The sequence below is a fragment of the Chiloscyllium punctatum genome, chromosome 14 (genome assembly GCF_047496795.1).
Source record: "Chiloscyllium punctatum isolate Juve2018m chromosome 14, sChiPun1.3, whole genome shotgun sequence".
NCBI classification, from domain to species: domain Eukaryota; kingdom Metazoa; phylum Chordata; class Chondrichthyes; order Orectolobiformes; family Hemiscylliidae; genus Chiloscyllium; species Chiloscyllium punctatum.
Window position 1 is genome coordinate 31,005,490 of NC_092752.1, and position 22,079 is coordinate 31,027,568.

Here is a 22,079-nt window from a genome sequence, read left to right on the forward strand (position 1 = left end):
GGTTAAGGCGAGGGTGATAGGCCGGAGTGGGGGTGGGGGTGGGGGCGGGGGCGGAGTGGTCAGGAAGAAGATTGCAGGTTAGGAAGGTGGTGCCGAGTTTAAGGGTTGGGACTGAGACAAGGTGGGGGGAGGGGAAATGAGAAAACTGGAGAAATCTGAGTTCATCCCTTGTGGTTGGAGGGTTCCTAGGCGGAAGCTGAGGTGCTCTTCCTCCATGGGGCCCATGCAGGTGCCCAAACCAAAGGAGTAGCCATGGGCTACCTCCACACACATCATTTACTGCAACCGCTGCACCCGATGTGGCCTCCTCTATATTGGGGAGACAGGTGGAACATTTCAGAGAACACCTCTGGGACACCCGGACCAACCACCCCGTGGCTCAACACTTCAACTCCCCCTCCCACTCCACCGAGGACATGCAGGTCCTTGGACTCCTCCATCGCCAGACCATAGCAACACGATGGCTGGAGGAAGAGCGCCTCATCTTCTGCCTAGGAACCCTCCCACCACAAGGGAAGAACTCATTTCTCCAGTTTCCTCATTTCCCTTCCCTCCACCTTGTCTCAGTCCCAACCCTCGAACTCAGCACCGCCTTCCTAACCTGCAATCTTCCTGACCTCTCTGCCCCCACCCCCACTCCAGCCTATCACCCTCACCTTAACCTCCTTCCACTTATTGCATTTCCAATGCCCCTCCCCCAAGTCCCTCCTCCCTACCTTTTATCTTAGCCTGATTGGCACACTCTCCACATTCCTGAAGAAGGGCTCATGCCCAAAATGTCGATTCTCCTGCTCCTTGGATGCTGCCTGAGCTGCTGCGCTTTTCCAGCAACACATTTTCAGCACATCAGTAATTTGCCAAGTTTTACTCAACATGTCCCAAACATATGACCCCTAACATCTCAAAAGACAAGAGAAACATGCACATTGATAAACTAACACCTTCGAGTCCCCCTCCAAGTTATTTAACATATTAACTTAGAAATGTATCACCATTTCTTCATTGTCACTCAGTTAAAATTCTAGAACACACCATCTAACAACTGTGTGAGAGTACCTTCATTTGAGGGACTAAGCAGTCCAAGAATTCAGCTTATATCTAAAGATAGGCTATAAATATTAGCCTATTTTACTAGAGATGACACCCACATCCTTTAAATTAAAGAATATAGCATTAAATTCTGCAAGTGAATGGATAGCCCAGAGGGAAAAGTCTGTTTAATCTTACTTCTTCTGGGAGATTTTTGATTAAAAATAAATGAAAACATCAAAAGAAAAGTAGCCTATCCATCAAGTCTATCTCATAAGCTCACGGTGCAACTAAACACCATTATATCCATTACCTCGCCTAATGGAGAGAGGCAAAAAAATGGGCAAAGAAATCAATGTCATTTCAAAAAATACTGGGCAATTACTCGTAAACTCAAATACAAAGGAAACCACAGGGTCAATATAACACTTAACATGCCTTCTATCTTTTGTATTCTGTGATATCTGCCAGAGGTAGAAGCACTTCAGCTCCTTTTAAACACTTACAAAGAATTCTGCAAGAGCAGAATTTTGTTCTGTTTGTTAAGAACCCAGTGCAATAAGAGAAATTTCCTGGCACATAAACAAATTCTGTGCTGTTGTTAAGCAATATCCTCATCCACTTGAAATACCTAATCTATGAAACTCAAATAGTCTCTCCATATGTACACAAACTAGTTCTTTTGTTATTTTAATCACCAGAAACAAATCACTTCAAAGTCTATGCTTATCTAGAATAAAATGATCTAGCATGATAATTGTGCTAGCCAAAACATTTAAGACTAGGTCTCCATCTCATAATCCTTCAGCAAGCATCTGTCATGTCACGACATTATACTCCACATGAGGGAATCGAAACTGGACTACAGGATTCTAACTGAAGCCAAATCAAAGTGGTATACACATATATTGTAATGCTCTTTCAAGTGTATGACATCAATGAGCTTTATTAGCAAGACTGGCATTTGTTACTCATCCCTAACTGTCCTTGAGTAGGCGGTGGTGAACTGTTGTGAACCACTGGAGCACATTTATCTGTAATCCTTAGATATCACATCAATTCTGACTTATCACCCTTTAGTTTCGTATCTACAAGGCACAAGTCAGGAGTGCAATGAAATATTCTCCATTTACCTGGATGAGTGCAGCTCCAAAAACACTTAAGGTCAACAATCCAAGCCAAAGGAACCTGCTTGATCAGCATCCCATCCACCACGTTAAACATAAATAAACCATGTAATTAGCACTCACTTTAGTAGTTAGGCAAACATTTGGCTTTTATTAAGGGAAATAATGCATTTTGGTCATTTTTAATAATCATGTCAGTTAGACGTACATATTCTAATATGTTTGAAACCTTCATAAAAAGGTTATTTTATATACTTACTTTTAACTGCCAATCAATCATTTGGATCTTGACTTTGATCATCTCATTCTCCTAGAGACACACATTACACTGAATTTGCATCCCTTGCAGTTAATGAGATGCATTTCATTATCATTATATTATTGAAAGGATGCAATTTTTATAGCATTTTCCCTTCAGTATATCCAACGAAACAATTATCTCTAGACTTTTCCAACTGAAATCTGTTCTCATGAAAGCTGGTACATTTATTTTGATAACTACTCCTGCACAGAGTATGGTATCAGATCTAATAATAAAGTCATTATGAGCAATTAAATGTTCCTCAACATACCCAGCTCATTGCAAAATATTAGTTCAACTACATACTGCATCCTCCTTCCTTGTTTAACATGCTGTGCCAAGGTACATTCTTGCAGAAACTCATTTTGAAACTGACCTACAATCTAACCATTTTAATTCAGCATAATTAGTATAATCACTAGCTTCCTTTTTTGCAGAAGTTGCCTCAATCTATGAAAGCATTTTGTTTAACAAGTTGCCTACCCCACCTATAACATTTTTTAAAAATCTCTTGGCAATTTTCCTGATGTTGTTTCAAAAATATAGACTACTGACTAGGCTCATATGTGTTGGTTATCCGAAATTACCTCTACGAAATAGCTATAATTTATGGCAGCATTCAGCAACATGGATCAGCAAACTATTCATTTCCAAGAGCAGCGAAGGTCTTGACCATCCTCATTTCCATTTTCATACTTCAAGTTTCAAAGGGGTCAGGATAATAATAATTGGCCCAGTCTACTTCTTTCCTTCTTGAACTACAGGTGACTGAAGCCCACAAAGTGATCCACAAGAGACATCAACCTCCCAGGTACAATACCACAAATAATCATCCACTCTGATCTTGAAATCTACTGTAGAAGCGTCTGCTCTTTCTTTGATTTTCAGATGTTCCCTGTCAGAGTGACACTCCTATTCATAATACCACTTCATCACCATTTTAAACTCTCCTGCCCTCTTTTCTTATACAGTATCTAAAACTTCTATTAATTATCATGTCTTTTATTAACAATAACTATATCCAACTTCTCAGTTGAATCTATGTTGCACTCCCTCACCTTTAAGCCTCAGAGTAACCACACAAAATGAGAAGTTGCACATTGGGAGTCAAGATCAATTAATTTCCATGCCCAACAATTTGAAATATGTAAAAGATGGTAACGGAGCTAGTAAGCCAGTAAGTTCCGGATTTAAAGGTTTAGAAATAATAAGTCATCATAGCTCATTATCCTTTTGAATATATTCAGAATTAGGTGCATTAATAATACTTGAATGAGATTGCCATTGTAACTTGGCTGTCTATGATGATCTCCTGGGAAAATGATAGCAGATTAGAATGGGACAGTAAGTGCACCACAGAATGTTTGGGCTGCTTTTGCCCACTGTTCCTTCGTGGAATCTCTTACATGAGTTGGGAGAAGGTGACTATTGACCTTGTCCTACAGCATTCCTTTAATAGCACTATTAAGAAAATGTTTAAAAATATCATCTTCATACACAATCTGAGTAATATTGCTATTCAATTTGTTAAACCAAAGCATTTTTTCAGAAGGTATTCAAGCAATAATATTCTAAAAAATGGCGAAACCGGAGATATGGGATTCAAGGAATGCCAAATAAATACTTCCTTCAAAAATAAAGGATTCCATCAATCATATATAAGAGATAGCGGTCTCTTTTTTTCTGTCAAAGTACACATATAGTTGAACAGTTCACTGAAATAAAATGCACAGTAGCCCTAGAATATAAATATTATGGCCCTGATAATATTTGAAGAGCCACAAAGTAGGAAGAGAATGAGGTAGCAGCTGTGAAGGTAGAATTATAGCTGTTTTCTAATGAACCTAAACAACGATGCTATGACACATTTCTGGAGCAAGTGGGACTTGAGCCCAGACCTCCTCGCTCAGAGGTCAGGACATTATCAGTACACCACAACAGCCCCAAGCCTAGAAGCATATGCTAAAGTCCTATTTAATTTTCAAGGTAACTATTTGACATTTCATCACAACATAATTTACTATAATGCCAACCTTAGGTTAATCAGGTTACTCACATATATCCAAATGAACCTTTCAACTCAGCTGTGTGCACATTGGAGCTGATTTTTCCATGACTCAAAAATTAATTATTTTAGGCAGTCTTTTGAAACTGGATGATCAGTAGTCATCCCTTCAGCACTGAAGAGTCAGAAGCTGACCTTTCAATCATGGTGGCACACATTCTGCAACTTTTCAGCAGCTGTACTACTATTGTGGAGGGGTCCCCAGCCTGCAAGTAAAGCTGAAGTGAAGCAGAGCAGAGCAGCAAGGATGGCCTCTATATCTGACAGGAACACTGGCCTCTCAGCTGCTGCCAGCTGGAAGTTTAGGCCCCACCCTAACTTTCAGATAGTTAGAGGACATCCAGTCGGTATGAAAATAATGTTTCCACCAGCAGGAGAGACTAGGACTCATGGGCTCAGCCTCAGAATGAATGGACAAGAATTCAGAGCTGAGATGAGAAGGAACTTCTTCAGCAAGAGGGTGATTAATCTATGAAATTTATTGCCACAGAAGGTTGTGGAGGCCAAGTTATTGACTGTATTTAGAACAGAGATAGTTAGTTCTTGATTGGTAATGAGATCAAGGGTTCTAAGGAGAGTGGGGTTGAGAAAGATATCAGGTGTAATCAAATGGTGGAGCAGGTTTGAGGGGCTGAATGGACAAAATTCTGCTCCTATACCTTTTGGTCTTAAGGGAAAATTCCAGGAGAGCACCTTCAGTCAATACCTCTTACCCAGCCATCAAATTTGGTAGCTCTGCGGGCACTCTCTTCCATAGCCACTTTTGATAAAAGGAACCTGTGATAGGAGGAAATTGTATGGCAAACCAGAGCTTCAACTTTCAAAGGCTGTCAGCTGCCTTGCTCCTACCTAACGTGGTCTAAAAATTCAATGTTTTATGAAGGACTAGTATGGTTCAGAAAATGTTCACTGGGAAGTATTCACTATAGCTTTCTAAAATGGAAAAAAATTCGCACAAGGCAACATTGCACATTAATAAATAGGAATGCAATTGTAATGGTGCTCTGTTTAATAAGCTAAATGAGCTAAAAAGGTCTTGACTCAAATGCTTGCCACAAATTTCCCAAATATTGGAGTGCTCTTGATCAAGGAGAGTGAGAACTCAACCCAAAGGAATAGTCTGAAGAAATGAAAATATATAGAGTAAATATGAAACTGTGAGAACTGTATGAACATTTTGTTATTGATAAGATCAATGAAAGACCAGTTTTTGTACTGAAATTATATACCAAATATTGTCAATGTAAAATGTTATTGAAATTACTAACTTGTGAAATGTACTTTCAATCAATTTCACAATTTTCATGTGATAAGATTATAGTTTTAGATGACGGTCTCTGGCAAATCATAGCTTTCTGGTTAAATTAAATCAAATCTCTCTGTCATCTCTTTTAACCAGTCACAGGTGGCCTTGCCTACAGTTCAATTATCTAACAGAAATCTTTTGCAAGCACTATTTAATGGAAAGCCCACTACTTTTTCAGAGTTTTGATGAATTAAGTCAATAAATAAGCTTCAGGAAACAAGTTAAGGAAATAAATCCAAACAGAAGTTATCAAATGATTCAAGTCATATAAGTAAAATGATCACTTTTGCTTACCTCTGTTTCAACCAAAATACTGTCACTAACATCTTTGCAGAGGAGAACTTTCACCATAAATAATTACTGCTATCCACTTCAATAGAACAGCATTCAGAAGTAAAATGAAAAACACCACAGTTATATTTGTGATCATCTATTTGCAGCACAGGACATGGAGCATGTAGATGTGTTCAGACTACTGTATTCGGTAGACCACACACAGTTAAGAATCTTGTACTCAATCAATGAGGCTTTTTACAACACAATCTAAATACTCAATTTTGAAGGTTTGCATTTCAAGGCAAGGAACATATCTGCAGCATGAGCATTCCAATTTGAATGTATATTTCAATGAAAATCTAAGGTTTATTTTATCAGTTAAAAATTGCTGGGCTGAATGCTTGTGCTTCAGGAGATGGGATGCTTCTCATCACTTGAATTCCAGCCCCAGCATCAAACACACTCAGATTAATCATAGCACCAAACTACTCTTTTTCTTTACAATAATTCACCCCAGCTCCAATCTAAGCAGACCATCCAAACTGTGGGAATATAAATGTTTCTCCCTAAACGAAATACTGACACAGCATGGGCAGGACTTTCCCTGGGGTCTATCAATTTAAATGAGAGTAAGAGACTGGCACTGTGTGGGAAACATTCAACACAGTGCCACAAAACAGATCTGAGAGAAAAAATATAGCTCATGGAATAAAAGAGACAGTGGGTGACACAATTACAAAATTGGCCGTATAATAGAAAATGGAGTAGTGGTAAATGAATATTTTTCAAATTGGAGAAAGATTTGTAGAGGAATTCCCAGTGGTCAGTATTAGGGACCTTGCTTTTCCTGGTAAATATTAGTGATGTAGATCTTGATTTGCAAGGAACAGTTTCAAAGCTGGGAGATGACGTGAAACTTAGAAGCATTGTAAATTGAGAGGCAGACATGTAAAACTCCGAAAAGACGTAAACAAGAAAGCAGACGAGTGGACAGATAGATGACAGATGAAGTTCAATGTGGAAAAGTGTGAGAGTATATTTTGATAGGTAGTATTAAACAGGCATACAATGTTGAAGGAGATTCAAGACTACAGAGAGCTGGATATGTATGCATGTAGATCACTGAAATTGGCACAGCTGGATGTCAGGGCACTTAATAAAGCATACAGTAGTCTCGGATTTATTAATAGGCATAGAGCAAGGAGGTTATGCTGAACTTGAGACATTTGGTATATTTCAGCTGAAATATTGTGTACAATTCTACCACATCATAGATTGGATGTGAATGGACTGGAGAATGTACGGAAGTGGTTACAAAATTGGTCCCAAGGATGAGAAATATTAGTTATAAAAATAGATTGGAAAGGTTGGGACTATTCTCTTTGGAAAGAAAAAGACTAAGAGTTAGTGTGATAAAAGTTTTTAAAATCACGAGAGGCCTGATAGATAGGAAGGAACTGTTCTTGCTCAGAAAGAATCAAAATCATGGGCACAGATTTGAAGAGGTTTGCAAATTTGATGAGAAGAAAAAACATTTTCGCACAACATCCAGTTCAGATCTAGAGTGCACTGCCTAGAAGTCTGGTAGAGGCACAGACAATTGAGACATCGAGGAAAACATTGATGATTATTGAAGAGAAACCATGTGTAAGGGTATAGGAAAAGGCAGGAGAATAGCATTAAGTCATAATGTTTGTTGAAGCGCCAGTGCAGACATTATGGCCTCCTTCTGTATTGTAACAATCCTGTAATTCTGTGGCGCATCAGTGTAATTCTTCCCGGAACAGCCAAATAATGATCAGTGATAGGCTCGCCATCCAACTAATTTGGTTGTCAGGCAGTCAGAACTGAGATCAATCAGAGGCCTTCCAATTTGAAAGGAACAAGAGACTGTGATGGGTGAATAGGGAGAGGATAGTTCAATATGTAAGTGCACTCTTCTACAATAATTTAAAATTTAAATCAAAAAAGGAATTTACTGCCAGGCTATCATTACGAGGTGTGAAGAGCTCCAAAGGACAACCTACAACTGCTGCAATACTCAAGCAAAAAGGAAAAAGCCTCAAGAGCACTGGCTCCAGTCTGTCACTAGGAGCAAGATTTTGGCCTTGCATATAAACTGACCCCTGCTACCTCCAGGAACCAAAAGGCTATCTGAAAATTCAATCAGTTTTCTTTAATTGACCTTGTGTGACCTTTAACAAGCTATGTCAGTTACCCACCCACCCTACTGATCTCTATCTCTGCAAAAATGCCCTATGGAGAGGTGAAATGGAACACTAGGCTGACCACTTTTAGCTCTTGCCTGCCTCCAAACCTAGCTCCAATGGGAACTTTAAAAAGCCCATGTTTGATGATGGGCCATGGAGATTTGAACTGAAGCTATTTTAGTGTACTCCTGGGGGAAAAAGAAAAGTTTGAGGTCAGAGCAAACATTTCTGTGTAATATCTAGGATGAATTCAAACTCAAATCCCAAGAGTAAAGGACCAATTTACTAAATGACTGCACTGCTTGGATAACAACACTCAAATGGAAAGATGACAGAAAATTACTGAATCATTCTAAGTTTCTATGCAAGTTCCTCCGAAGCATAATTTCAGAACCATATCAAAAGCACAATTAAACTATTAATAGGATGCATTTACTTTTGGCATTTGCAAAAAGAAAGAATTTGACTGAATGGCGCCAATTCAAATTTTCGATGATATCTCATGTCTGATGAGATCAGGCCTGGTGTCTGTGTGATATATTTCTGAAACAATGGCATTGAGTTGACGGTGCTACATACAGAGGCCAGACACAACTCAACAGTTTACCAATGGAGTTTACCAATAAATAACAGGAAATGGTTCTAGCCATTTCCAATTAGTTTTGGATAGTGATGCACTGTGCAGTTATCATGATTAATTGATCAGTTAACTGGATTAAGGAGGATAAAAATGAAGGGGTTCCTATCTTCCTGGTGGTGGAAATTGAATAAAGGTTCGTGCACTTTGTGTCTTTCACTGTGTCTCACACCTGCACACACACACACCATGGGTGCTGGGGAAAAAATAAGCACTACCGCAGTTAGGCGGTAGTGTGGGGGGTAAAAAAAAAAGAAAAAACAAGAAAAAGAAAAAAAAAGGAAAAAAATATAAACAGTTGAGAGCATTGCCCTTTGATGTGAAGGGCAGTGCTTGTCACTGGCCACTCGGGTAAAAAAAAATGTAGCAGGAATCCCTGCAGAAGGAGAAAAAAAAATTTAAAATGAAGGGGTAGTTAACTTCAGTCAAGTGGGCGAGTAATGAGGATTTTGTTTAGTGAAAATAAATTGTAATTATATATTCTGCTACAAAATTATGTAATTCATTAGATTTGCACTAAAGGTGGATGTAATTATAAATAAACATTTAAAATGTAAACTCATTTAATTTCATTCATTTCATTTGCTCCCACAAAGATGTTTATAATTCTCTTCTATATTTCTTCAAATTAGTGAAACCCAGATGATATCTATTCAAACCACATAAAAAAGTTCAGGTCTGCTGCTGTATTAGTGGAATACATCTGCTACTTGTCAACGCTACAAATTGTTTTTACACTTTGAATTTGTTCACATTTTAAAAATTCTAGTCCCTGCTAACTTTCAGTGAGAATGGAGTTTACCAATAAATAACAGGAAATGGTTCTAGCCATTTCCAATTAGTTTTGGATAGTGATGCACTGTGCAGTTATCATGATTAATTGATCAGTTAACTGTAGGCATTTGGAAGTCCTTTAATATAGATTTTAATGAACTTCAGACTGTACTGCAAATTATTCATCTAAATATTTTAAGAGGCATGCACTTGATTTTCACTGATTTTATTTAACATATTTTGCTTTATTGGGCTATGGTAAAATTCATTTTTTCAGAGAATTCAAAAACATAAACAGAGCTTTGCTACTGAACCAAATAGAGTAGTTGCTATAAATTTAAAATAAAAATGTAAAGTGCTGGTAATAATCGGGCAGTATCTGTGAAGAGGGATACATAAAATAATTGGGCCAGATGGTCATTGGAGCAGCGTAGACTGGAATTGGGTGTCAGCACAATGTGGAATCCCCAGTGCAACTGACTCCACAGAATTGCCTGTAAAATTAAAACTTCTTATGGGCAATTCCCTCTAGTTCAGCATCCTCCAAAAAAAAAGGCCCTCAAGGACAGAGAATTTGAGGTTTCAAACAAATTTAAGCTTAAAAGGTACCCACAAAAATTTAGAAAAATCTTTGAAAGCCTATACCAACTCCGGGACAACTATTAAACTAAAACCCCAACTCACCCCAGTGACAATTTTGGGAAGGAGGTAAAAGCAAGCTAAACAGGGTCTATTCCAACTTTCATCTAGAATTGGAAAGGTTCATCTATTTTGCTTCCAATTTCCACCCCGTTTTCACCTTCACCTGGTCCATCTCCAATTCCTCCATTCCTTTCTTTGACATCTCGGTTTCGATTTCTGGGGATAGTGGGCATCCAATATCACTAAAAAACCATCATCTCCCATAGTTAGCTTGACTATACATCCTCACACCGTGCTTCCTGTAAACATTCTATTCCATCCTCCCAATTCTTCTGTCTCCACTGCAACTGTTTCGACGGTGCCAACATCGACAAGGGGGCCTCTGAAATGTCCATCAGGTTCCTCAACCGAGGATTCTCCACCACCATACTTGACAAGACCCTCAGTCATGTCCAACCCATCTCCTGCACTTCTGCCCTCAACCCCTCTCTTCCCTCTCAAAGAAGCAATAGGGCCTCCCTCATTCTAAGCTCCGATCCCACCAGCATCCACATCCAAAGAATTACTGGATGCCATTTCAGCCAGTTCCAGAGGGATGCCCTTACCAAACACATATTCCCCTCCCCTGCCAGTATTCTTCAGGGACTATTACCTCCAGGACACCATGGTGTACTCCTCCCCTACTTTGCTACTCACAATGTGGTTTTCTCTACTTTGGGGAGAGAAAGTGCAGACTGGGTGACCACTTTGCAGAACACCGACAATCTGTCCATAGAAATTATCTTAAGCTTCTGGTTGTTTGACATTTTAAAAGACCACTGCGTTCCATGGCCAACATCTCTGTCTCAGATTTGCTGCAGTACTCCAGCAAAGTTCAGCACAAGCTCAAAGAACAGCATCTTATTTTCCCCTTGTGAACTCTACAACATTTTGGACTAAATGCAAATTTCAACTATTTTAGGGGTTGAACACCTTCTCCCCCACACACCAGGCCCTGTCATCACATGGGGTAGCACCACAAACAACCCATTGTCAGCTATTAATGGCTCCCATTAGCAGCTATTCATTCTCGCAAGTTGACCTTTACTCATTCCTTTGTCTGCCCAACTGTTTCTCTCTCTGTGCTCCATTTTCCTGTCCTCCTTTCCCCACCTCATCTTCAGCTGTATACCAACCTTTTCCTAACAACTGAAGAATGGTCAGTGGACCCAAAATGTTAACTCTGCTTTCTCTCCGTAGATGCTGCCAGACCTGCTGAGTTTTTCCAGTAATTTTGGTAGAAATTTAACAGGTTTGTGCTGCTTCGATTGTTTAGCTTGCAAAGGTTTTGATTGAACTTTTTTGCATAACTTTCAGCAAATGGCACAAAAGTTATTAATTCTAATTGTTCTAGAAATCTGATCGTAAATATTGATTCTCCAACTTGGTTAGTAAATGCACAGCATGTATGAGTTATCAATTGTGTGAACAAAAGTAAGTAGATGAGAGTTCTTCAAAATGTTACAAATTCTACTTTGTATGAATTGCAATCCCTGTGATCACATGTAACATATCACAATTACATTACTATGCAGATTGCCAACCAATATTCTTTTGCACAGTCAACACAATAAATATCATCAGTTGTTGACCCTCACATTCTGGCCATTATCTTATCCAATCACTAGCTTCTGTTTTGCCTTTCCCAATCCTCTACTACAGTAACTTTCACTCATTTCCTGACTGTTCAGGTCCCCCAGATAGCAATTAGCACTTAACTGTGAGACATCATCACAGCAGCCAGACCTCTGAGTCTTCTTATAAAACAAAAATACTGTGAGGCTAGAAATCTGAAATGAACCCAGAAAGTGCTGGAGAAACTCACTAGGTCTGGTGACATTTGTGGAGAGAGAAAGAAAGTTAATTTTTCAAGTCTGACTTGACTTTTCATCAGAATTGAGAGATTGGGAAATGCTGTGTTTCTGCTGTAGACAGAGTGGTAAGGAAGAGCAAGTGGAACAGATTGTGCAGGCGCCCACAGCAAAAAACCATGACAGTGTTAATGGTGGTGAAAAAGAGACAGGGATGTAAAATGGGTGCAAATGATAGCTGTGAAAAGGAGAAATGGGCCCACTCTGAGAGGAAAGTCATCAAGATATAGCAATGGGGAGTTATGTCACTTTCGTATCAAAACTACATCGCCCTCAGTGACTGTCTCGAGCTCTGCCTTAACCCACATGGATTCCAACTGAAGTTCCATCTTTCATATCTCAAATCTACTCATGTTTACAGGTATTTCCAAGACATGCAATGCTCCTCAAGCAGCTGTCCCTACCACATTCTGAGATCCACAGTCAGTGCCATAGGCCGTAACATGCACACTCTTGACCTTTCTATCCATCAGCACTGCTTTACACTATTTCAAATCCACCCCAATCCCAAGTTCCATTTTCTCTTCCTTTAGGCTGTTAAGGAATGCAATCTTCAAAAGCTCACAGGTACTCTTGTCTCTCTGGATTCTTCCTCCTCTTTTAGATTAGATTACTTACAGTGTGGAAACAGGCCTTTGAGCCCAACAAGTCCACACCGACCCGCCGAAGCGCAACCCACCCAGACCCATTCTCCCACATTTACCCCTTCACCTAACACTACGGGCAATTTAGCATGGGCAATTCACCTAACCTGCACACTTTTGGACTGTGGGAGGAAACCGGAGCACCCGGAGGAAACCCACGGAAACACGGGGAGAATGTGCAAACTCCACACAGTCAGTCGCCGGAGGCCGGAATTGAACCCGGGTCTCTAGCGCTGTGAGGCAGCAGTGCTAACCACTGTGCCGCCCACTTCTCTACCTCCAACTCTAACTCTTCTTTTAATTGCTCCTCCTGCTGTATTCACAATATCTTCTGATCTTCCCCTCTCCAATGCTGAGCACAGATCATTCAGAAAGGACTTACACCTTTACACCCACCCTCAATGAATTTAAGGCACAATATGACACCAAACCCACTTTCATCACCTTTATGTCAATGCCCACTCTTTGAACAGGAATTGTCTCCATGATACACAGACCATTTCATCTGTCTCCAATGCTCCCCTTTTCCTATCTTTATTTGATCTCTTCATCAAAGAACTGTTGAAGTGACATCAGCCACCTTAATTTCTCACCTCTCACACACTTAATCTGTCTCCCTTTGAATATGCTGCAATGTGTTCTCTCAAGTCTAACCCTGACCTTGTTATCAAACCTGGAGAAAGTGAGGACTGCAGATGCTGGAGATCAGAGCTGAAAAATTCCTGAAGAAGGGCTTATGCCCAAAATGTCGATTCTCCTGCTCCTTTGATGCTGCCTGACCTGCTGCGCTTTTCCAGCAACACATTTTTCAGCTTGTTATCAAACATGTCAACCTTGCAAAGACTGAGTGCTAACTCTCAAACACTTCCTCCTATATTTCCCTGGATCATGAACCCCACCACCAAACATCAAACTGTTATTTCCAACACAGTCAATGACCTAATCTATTCTGATCTTCAAACATCCCCTGCACAGCTTTCTACCTCATAATGAAATAACCCTGAGGAACCCCTTTTATCTCTGTCCGATTCACAAACAGTACTGCCCTGGCAGAGTCACTACTGCCCTACTGAATTTATTTCTTCCTATCTTGACTCAACCCTGCCGCTCTTGTTCAGTTTCTTCACGCTTGCATTTGTGATTATTCCGATGTTTCATGTTGGATCCATAATTTCCAGTTTTCTGATCTTGGCCATGTTCTTCTCACCATGGATGTACAATCCCTCTAGACATCAGCCCCCATCAGGACGATCTAAAGTTCTCCAATAGTTCTTTTAAAAAACATGGAGCAAAATAACTTCCATCCACCATTAACCTCCCGAGCCTGGCTGGCTCATTCTCACTTTGAGATCAGTGAAAAGAAAACTTATTCAATTTTTTCAAGTCAAAATAATGGCTGATACTGATATAACACATAACCTGAGGCCTGAGATGCCTGAGCAACGGCATGAGGAGAGGTGCAGAGCATGGCATTGGTAGTGTTGTGGAAGAATCACTCAATGTTCTATAAAAATTATCAGGTGACGCAGAAAATCCCTTACAAAATTAAACTTTAATCATGCAAAATCAAAGCTGTGGCAGCCAGAAAAATGCCTTCCCTGACTGCCCGCAATTTCTTTGTTCTGCTCCAGTTTATACAATTTGCACTTATCGGATAACATTAGCATAGCCAATCATGCTGGCTTGCTCTATCTTTCTAAACTAATCATCGTCTGCCACACTGATTCCCTCCATCACACTTAATCTATCACATTACAACATTATCATCTTCAGCATTCGCTCATCTCCAGTGATTTAACTAACCTATCACAATGCACGACTATTATCTGTTACTGGAGCCCTGTAACTTTATCTCGGCCATACATTGCAACACTACGTTAACTAAATGACTGCCATAGTAACTTCCATAGTAGCAAGGGCAGATGGATGGTTCTCAACTGGTCACCTCTTTCCCAATTCTAACTTTCACAGTCAGGAACTGAGTGCCTTTAATTGAGGGGCTGATCCTGGTACCCACTCCTCACCCACCCAAGGAGTCACAAGCAGCCAAGATACACTTAAATGTTCTCAGCATAGGGAGCTTTCATGCCACTGCTAGGTTAATACCAGATGTGGTGGGAAAGACTCTTAAGTGGGCATTATTTTTCCAATGAAGGCCTCAATTGGTAGTGGAAAGGCTACCCCAGACCTTTTCACCAAGAAATTTATCAAGGTGGAAATAAAAGAGAGAGAAAGAGAGAGAAAGAGAAAGAGAGAGAGAAAGAAAGAGAGAGAGAAAGAAAGAGAGAGAGAAAGAGAGAAAGAGAGAGAGAAAGAGAGAGAGAAAGAGAGAGAGAAAGAAAGAAAGAGAGAAAGAAAGAAAAAGAGAGAAAGAGAGAAAGAGAGAGAGAGAGAGAAAGAGAGAAAGAGAGAAAGAAAGATTTAAATATTGTGTGTTTCTCAGAATAAAAGGTTGGAGATAGTTAGTCACCACACCCGAAACTTTAACTCTGAATTCTCTTCACAGATGCCGCCATACCCGCTGGGCTTTTCCAGCAATTTCTGTTTTTGTTTCTGGTTTACAGCATCCGCAGTTCTTTCAGTTTTATCCAAAATTATGAGGGTTTGAAGGAGAGTCAGAGAATGTTACTGAGTCAGATATCAGTGAAAGGATCCCAGGGCAGCTTATAACTCAAAACAGTGGATAAACTGAAGAAAATCAAAATGAATTGATGAATGTTGTGGGGCTTCGTCCAGAAAAAGTGAAAGAACCCTCAAGACAAAGACATAACTTTAATTTTAGGGCTTCTCTTGAAGGCTACTGCTTCCATTCGTACTAACTCATCCACTGTCTTCTATATGTATGTTGAGATATGAGGTCAAACTGGATTAGAATAACTCATCAATATCCTCAATAATTATCAAATGTCCATTAGATCAAAAGACGCAATACTTAAGGAAAGCATTAATATTCTAGATACTACAGTATCTAAATTTCATATGGCAACGAAAATTCATTTGAATTCAAAGTTGTTTTTACTTAATAGACACATTTCTGCTTGTAAAAAGCCATAACTTACGACTCAGCTTACAGATTTCCATCACGTATTTACAATCGGGTGGTTATTACCCATTTGCTACATCTCAGATCTCAACCTCAGATTTAAATTTAACAATTGACTGAGTGTTCATGACAATAACATTCGTGAAATTTTTACCACCTCATACCTCCTGAACAAATGCATCTTTAAATTAGAGATTCCACTTTCATTTGCAAGTAATTAATGATTTCTGTGATTTCAAGATTCCCTGGCTTCTCATTAGTTCCTTTGTTGACACATTTTAATTTGTTCTCTTTGTTACACCCACCCCTCTCTCCCACCCCTTTTTGTAGCCACATTGCCATCCGACCACTTTGCACTTACCCACATCTCCCATAAATAACAATGAAGTTCCACTTGTTTCCCCTTACCCCTCACAGCTTATTCCCCAGTCCCTAGTACTCTCCCATCTCCCCTCATATGTCATCAAGACAATTGTACCATTCCCCCCCTACCCTTCTTGTATCTTGTCATTCCTCACCCATTTGCACCCACCATGTTTCCTCTTCCCTCTATCATGGTCTCCTTCTACAACCTTCCCTAAGTCAGCCATGCTGGCTATGTGAATGTGGTAGCATGACTTCTTGATTGCTATGCTATTACACTGTTGGTGAGGGGCAACAGTGATTTGTCAATGCTTGGCTGGGTGCACTGTAGTCTTTTAAAGATAGTATAGGTGGAAGGGATGCTGGACTTTAACAGATACCCAGTGAGGAGTGAGGTGCCCTGAGAACAATGTGTGGTAAAATAGAGCTGGAATTGATGTGATGGATGCCATAGGAGCAAGTTGAGAATTACTGAGATACATTTGGTCAGATAAAGCAGGGAAATCTCATTGAGCCTTGTATTGGGCATCTCTGACGCAACTCATGCTTAGCTAAAAATATGTAAGTTTCAGCCCACAACAGAGTTAAGCCAGTAATTATTTTTTTTTAACACTTGAAAGTATAGGCTTTTAATTTCAACCAGGGACTATTGCAGCATAATTCTTTCAGTTAATGACTGGGCATTTGCATTTCATTTTAAAAGGTACTGGTCTCCATCATGATCACAAAAGAAAAACAAAAATAAGGCAGGAAATTCTCAGCATGTCAATCTTTCAAATCAATGGTTTTTCAAAGTGAAAAGGCATCAAACTAAAATATCCCCACTGAATTTTCTCAGTATTTTATATTTTTTGTTGTATGTGTTGCAACCTTTTTTCAATTTAAGTTACAAATAACTGATATATATGCATGTGAAAAAATGTACTTTTTATTTAGAGTGAAAGATACTTAAATGAAGAAAAAACTTATCCATCAGTATCTGTAAAATAAAGCTTTATTAAAAGAGCCTTTCTGTACATAAACTGATTAAAATAAGGGATACATTCAGTGAGAAAATGTACAATTCCTTGCACATCATCATCAAGTGACAATACCAAGTGTTCCTAGGTCAGACATACTGTAGACGTGCCAAAATGCAAGGCTGCATCTGCATTATTCTTTAAGTGTACTTCAACAGCAAATGCAGAGAAGAGCTTGTATAACCACTTGTGTGACACTTCCCAGTTCCCATAATACTTATTCATGTGGCCTCTCAAAATGAGGATGTGTTAATTGATGTGGAATCTGAAAGGTAGTTCTGGACTACTGGATCATTGTCCACTGACAGCTAAAATAAGGCTGCCTAAATGCATTTCACTTGCAGCCACAAGAGCTATCACAGATAATTATGGTGGCTGCTCACATTTTGTCAATTTGTCTCACATATCTAAGTGTGTTGAATTCAAGCCATATCACCAATGAGGGCTTAGAAATTGCCAATTAAATATCTACCTAACTAATGCGTTTATATTTTGTGTTATCAATATTGCAAGGACCCGAGTTAGTACTTTTTAATCTCTGAACACATACCTCAAATTAATGGTTAATGTTTGCTCGTCTGATTTCAGCAGATCACCAACAGCAAATGTAGCAGAGCCCAGGAAGCTTCGCTGCAATGCAGAAAAAAATGTTTTCATTAGTTTCAAAATCCATAAGCATGATAGGTTCCACAATGTCCGTACATCTGTCTTAACTTACGAAATAGCATGAGTGAAGGAGGAAACAGCTGGATAGATCTATTATCCTGTATAATTCACCAGGAGATCGCTGACACAGTTACCAATAACACTCTACTTTTTTCTAGACAGCAGGCTACCTTTTTTCATTAAAACCTTCTATGTTAACAAAAACTCATATGGTATAACACTAGATGAATATTAGAATTTTAACATTTTATGTGATGTAGCAAAGATAAAGATATGTACAAATAGGTAGGTGGTTCATATCAAAAAAGTCATCTATCTAAAAAGTTGGAGAACTATATTTTTCAGTCTTAGACATCAATTTTACTAGCATCTCTTTGTCTGCAAGTGCTGGAGTCCTTGCAGACGTACTTTCTCCATAGCTGCTGGCATACTCCAGTGCTTTCCCAGCTGCTCCTCTATCACATGCAAGCCTAGGACTCAAGTAGGTTATTCAGTTAAGGACACCATTGCTGCTAATTTGCTTTTTATACCAACAACTAGGCCTATCTTTCAATAGGAGTCTATGTATCAGGACCACAATTGAGAAATTTTCCTTAAGGCCAATAACAATGATCAAGCTTAGAACAGTTTTCTCAGCAGGGAATGAGGTTTGAATCACAAACTCCATTAATTTGCACACTGCAGATACTCACTGTTTAAATTAGTTGAGCTATCAGGGTTACCTTCCTCAAATTACTCAAGTAACAAATGTCCATACAGAGCTTCAATATTCTGGCTTATATTGACAGGTAAGCCTCAGGTAGCTGTTTTTTTTCCCATTTGAAGTGTGCCTCCTATATTGACAAGAGACCCTCAGGTGACATTGTAGAAAATATTCATGGTCTGCATTGAACTGTCAACTTCAATAAAGGTGACAAACCAGATGTTACCAGTTCGGACTTTGTGAAATTTAGCAATATTCCATAGCATCAGCATGGTTTAGATCATTGTCTTGAACTAAATTGACACTCAACATAACAATGCAAAAACTAATGCTATACATCCTAAATACTAAAAGCTGGTATAGCAGGTTGCAATTCTTGCTTTTGAACTCCATACTGTCCAAAACTAATCAAGACTTGAAAAAAATGTCCAAAATCCAATCTGCAATTTCAGATTGACATGACTGCTCTGTTACTAATTTATATGATTATAAGTGAGGCAGAATCAGGAATGTTGTAAGGAAGATTATGTAGTGACCAACACTATTTTTTCTTTCATTTTTCACATTTCTCAGTTTGGAACTGTTTGAGAATTGAACTTTAAACAACAGCATGTTTTTAAAAGAGAAGAGAACAAAGATATATGTTTTTTGTTAAGAACTAGCCTGGAAAGATAATGCAACTTAATTACTGAACGAAGTGCGAGCAGCAGTGGAGGTAGGACAAACTCGGAAGACTGCAGATAAGGTAAGGCAGTTTTTATTAAAATTATTTACCGGTAGCAGGCAGCGGTGTTTTTCTCTTTCACAAAAGGAATGGGAGCATCGGAGGGAATGACGGGGACAGAGAGGTAGCTGAGAAGGTAAGCAGTGAGTATAAATACTCACTCTTCGACGTCAACGGCCATTTTAAGTGCAAGCAGCAGCGGAGAAGGAGCGGGAGCAGCGGAGGAAGTGACGTGGACCAGAGGGCAGCCGGGAAGGAAAGCAGTGACCATATATATCAGCAAGGCGAGACTCTACTACTGTAGTGTCTCCCACCCGCCCTCCTCCTCTAACTCAGTTAATAAGTAGGAAGAGCGGGAGTGACGACCAGGGGACTGCTGGTAATATGTCTGGGCAGTGGCTGAACCTGAGACACCACACATGTTGTGTCTCTCTCCCACCCCTCCCTGCCACCCCCCCACCCCCCCCCAAAATAGCACTCTGGTTTGTTAAGGTAAGGATTTCTATTTCTTTATCGGTGAATGGTTAAAAATTTACTTCTTAATGGTTATCTATTAATTGGTTTTTAGAAAGAGACTGTGGCAGAGAGGTATCGGAAAGTATTTTAACTCAAACCTATATGGCTGGGCAGGTGATGTGCTGTAGCTGTATGATGTGGGAGCTGGCTGATCACATTGTGAATGGTTGTGACCACATCAGCAGCAAGTGTTGGTTGCTGGAAGAACTCCACTCAGAGTTGATGATCTGGAATCTGAGCTTCAAACACTGCGGCACATCCAGGAGGGGGAAGAGTTACCTGGATGCTTTGTTTCAGGAGGCAGTCACACCTGGGAGATTAAGTAATTCACATTCATTTAGTGATCAGGGACATCAGAGTATGAATGTAAGTGAGGCAGGCAGGGGGAACTTGAGTTCAGGAGTGCAGGAGCATCAGCCCTTGACCTTGTCCAACAGGTATGAGATCTTGCTCCCTATACGGATGAGGAAAAGGGCTCTGGACAGGATGAGCCAGCTGGCCACGGCACCATGGTGCAGAAGGCCATTCAGGAGGAGGGAGCAAAAAGACAAGTAGTTGTTATAGGGGATTCTATAATTAGGGGGACAGATAGTCTCCTATGCAAGCCGGATCAGGAGTCTCACATGGTGTGTTGCCTGCTTGGTGCCAGGGTGCAGGACATCTCCGACCGGCTAGAAAGGATATTGGAGCAGGAGGGGGAGGATCCAGTTGTTGTGGTCCACATTGGGACTAACAACATAGGCAAAGCTAGGGTGGAGGACCTGTGTGGGGATTATCAAGCACTAGGAAGGAAATTGAAGTACAGGTCCTCAAGGTCATAATCTCCAGATTACTGCCTGAGCCACGTGCCAATTGGCATAGGGATAAGAAAATTAGGGAAGTAAACACGTGGCTAAGGGATTGGTGTGGGAAAGAGGGATTCCATTTCATGGGACATTGGCATCAGTTTTGGAACCGGGGGATCTGTACCATTGGGACGGTCTCCACCTGAACTGATCTGGTACCAATGTTCTAGCGAAGTGGATAAATAGGATGGTCAGTAGGACTTTAAACTTCTGAGTTGGGGGGAAGGGAAAGTCAAAGCAACAGGGAGTATGGAGTTAAATGGAAAGATAAGCAGGAGGATAGCATGTATGCAGGTGGATTTAACCTTGAAGCAGATTAAGAATGCAACAAAAAGGAAGGGTAACCTAGGACATCTTATGACTTCCTATATCTCTAATGATAAGAACGTTAGCATTAAGGCACGTTACCTGAATGCTCGTAGCATTCATAACAAAGTAGATGAACTAACGGCACAGATCATTGTGAATGATTATGATGTAGTAGGCATCACAGAGACATGGTTGCAGGGGGTTCAGGACTGGCAGTTAAACATCCAAGGATTTACAACTTATCGAAAAGACAGGGAGGTGGGCAGAGGGGGCGGGGTGGCCTTGTTAGTTAAGAACAAAATTAAATCTATGGCACTGAATGACATAGGGTCGGATGATGTGGAGTCTGTGTGGGTAGAATTGAGGAACCACAAAGGCAAAAAAACCATAATGGGAGTTATGTACAGACCTCCTAACAGTGGTCAGGACCAGGGGCGCAACATGTACTGAGAAATAGAGAAGGCATGTCAGAAAGGCAAGGTCACGGTGATCATGGGAGACTTCAATATGCAGGTGAACTGGGTAAATAATGTTGCTAGTGGATCCAAAGAAAGGGAATTCATGGAATGCTTATAGGATGGCTTTTTGGAACAGCTTGTCATGTAGCCCATAAGGGAGCAGGCTATTCTGGACTAGTGCTATGTAATGAACCAGACTTTATAAAAGATCTTAAAGTAAGGGAATACTTAGGAAGCAGCGATCATAATATGATAGAGTTCAGTCTGCAGTTTGAAAGCAAGAAGACAATATCGGATGTAATGGTGTTACAGTTAAATGTAATTAGGAGGGCATGAGACTGGAACCAGAGCCTAGCGGGGAAGACAGTAGAGCAAAAATGGCAGGAGTTTGTGGGTGTAATTGAGGACACTGTACAGAGGTTCATCCCCAAGAAAAGAAAGATTATCCGGGGAGGGATTAGACAGCCATGGCTGACAAAGGAAGTCAGGAAATGTATTAAAGAAAAAGAGAG

General features: G+C 40.0%; 1 protein-coding gene across 6 annotated transcripts in view; it reads right to left on the minus strand.

Annotated features, from left to right (window-relative positions):
• Nucleotides 1-22,079, minus strand: part of inpp4b (inositol polyphosphate-4-phosphatase type II B) — a 940,291-nt gene that overhangs the window by 308,114 nt on the left and 610,098 nt on the right. For all 6 annotated transcript variants that reach the window (XM_072584130.1, XM_072584129.1, XM_072584133.1 and 3 more), the window contains one exon: nucleotides 17,897-17,976. In XM_072584130.1, the coding sequence (XP_072440231.1) occupies nucleotides 17,897-17,976 (80 nt within the window). The remainder of the gene's footprint in view (nucleotides 1-17,896; nucleotides 17,977-22,079) is intronic.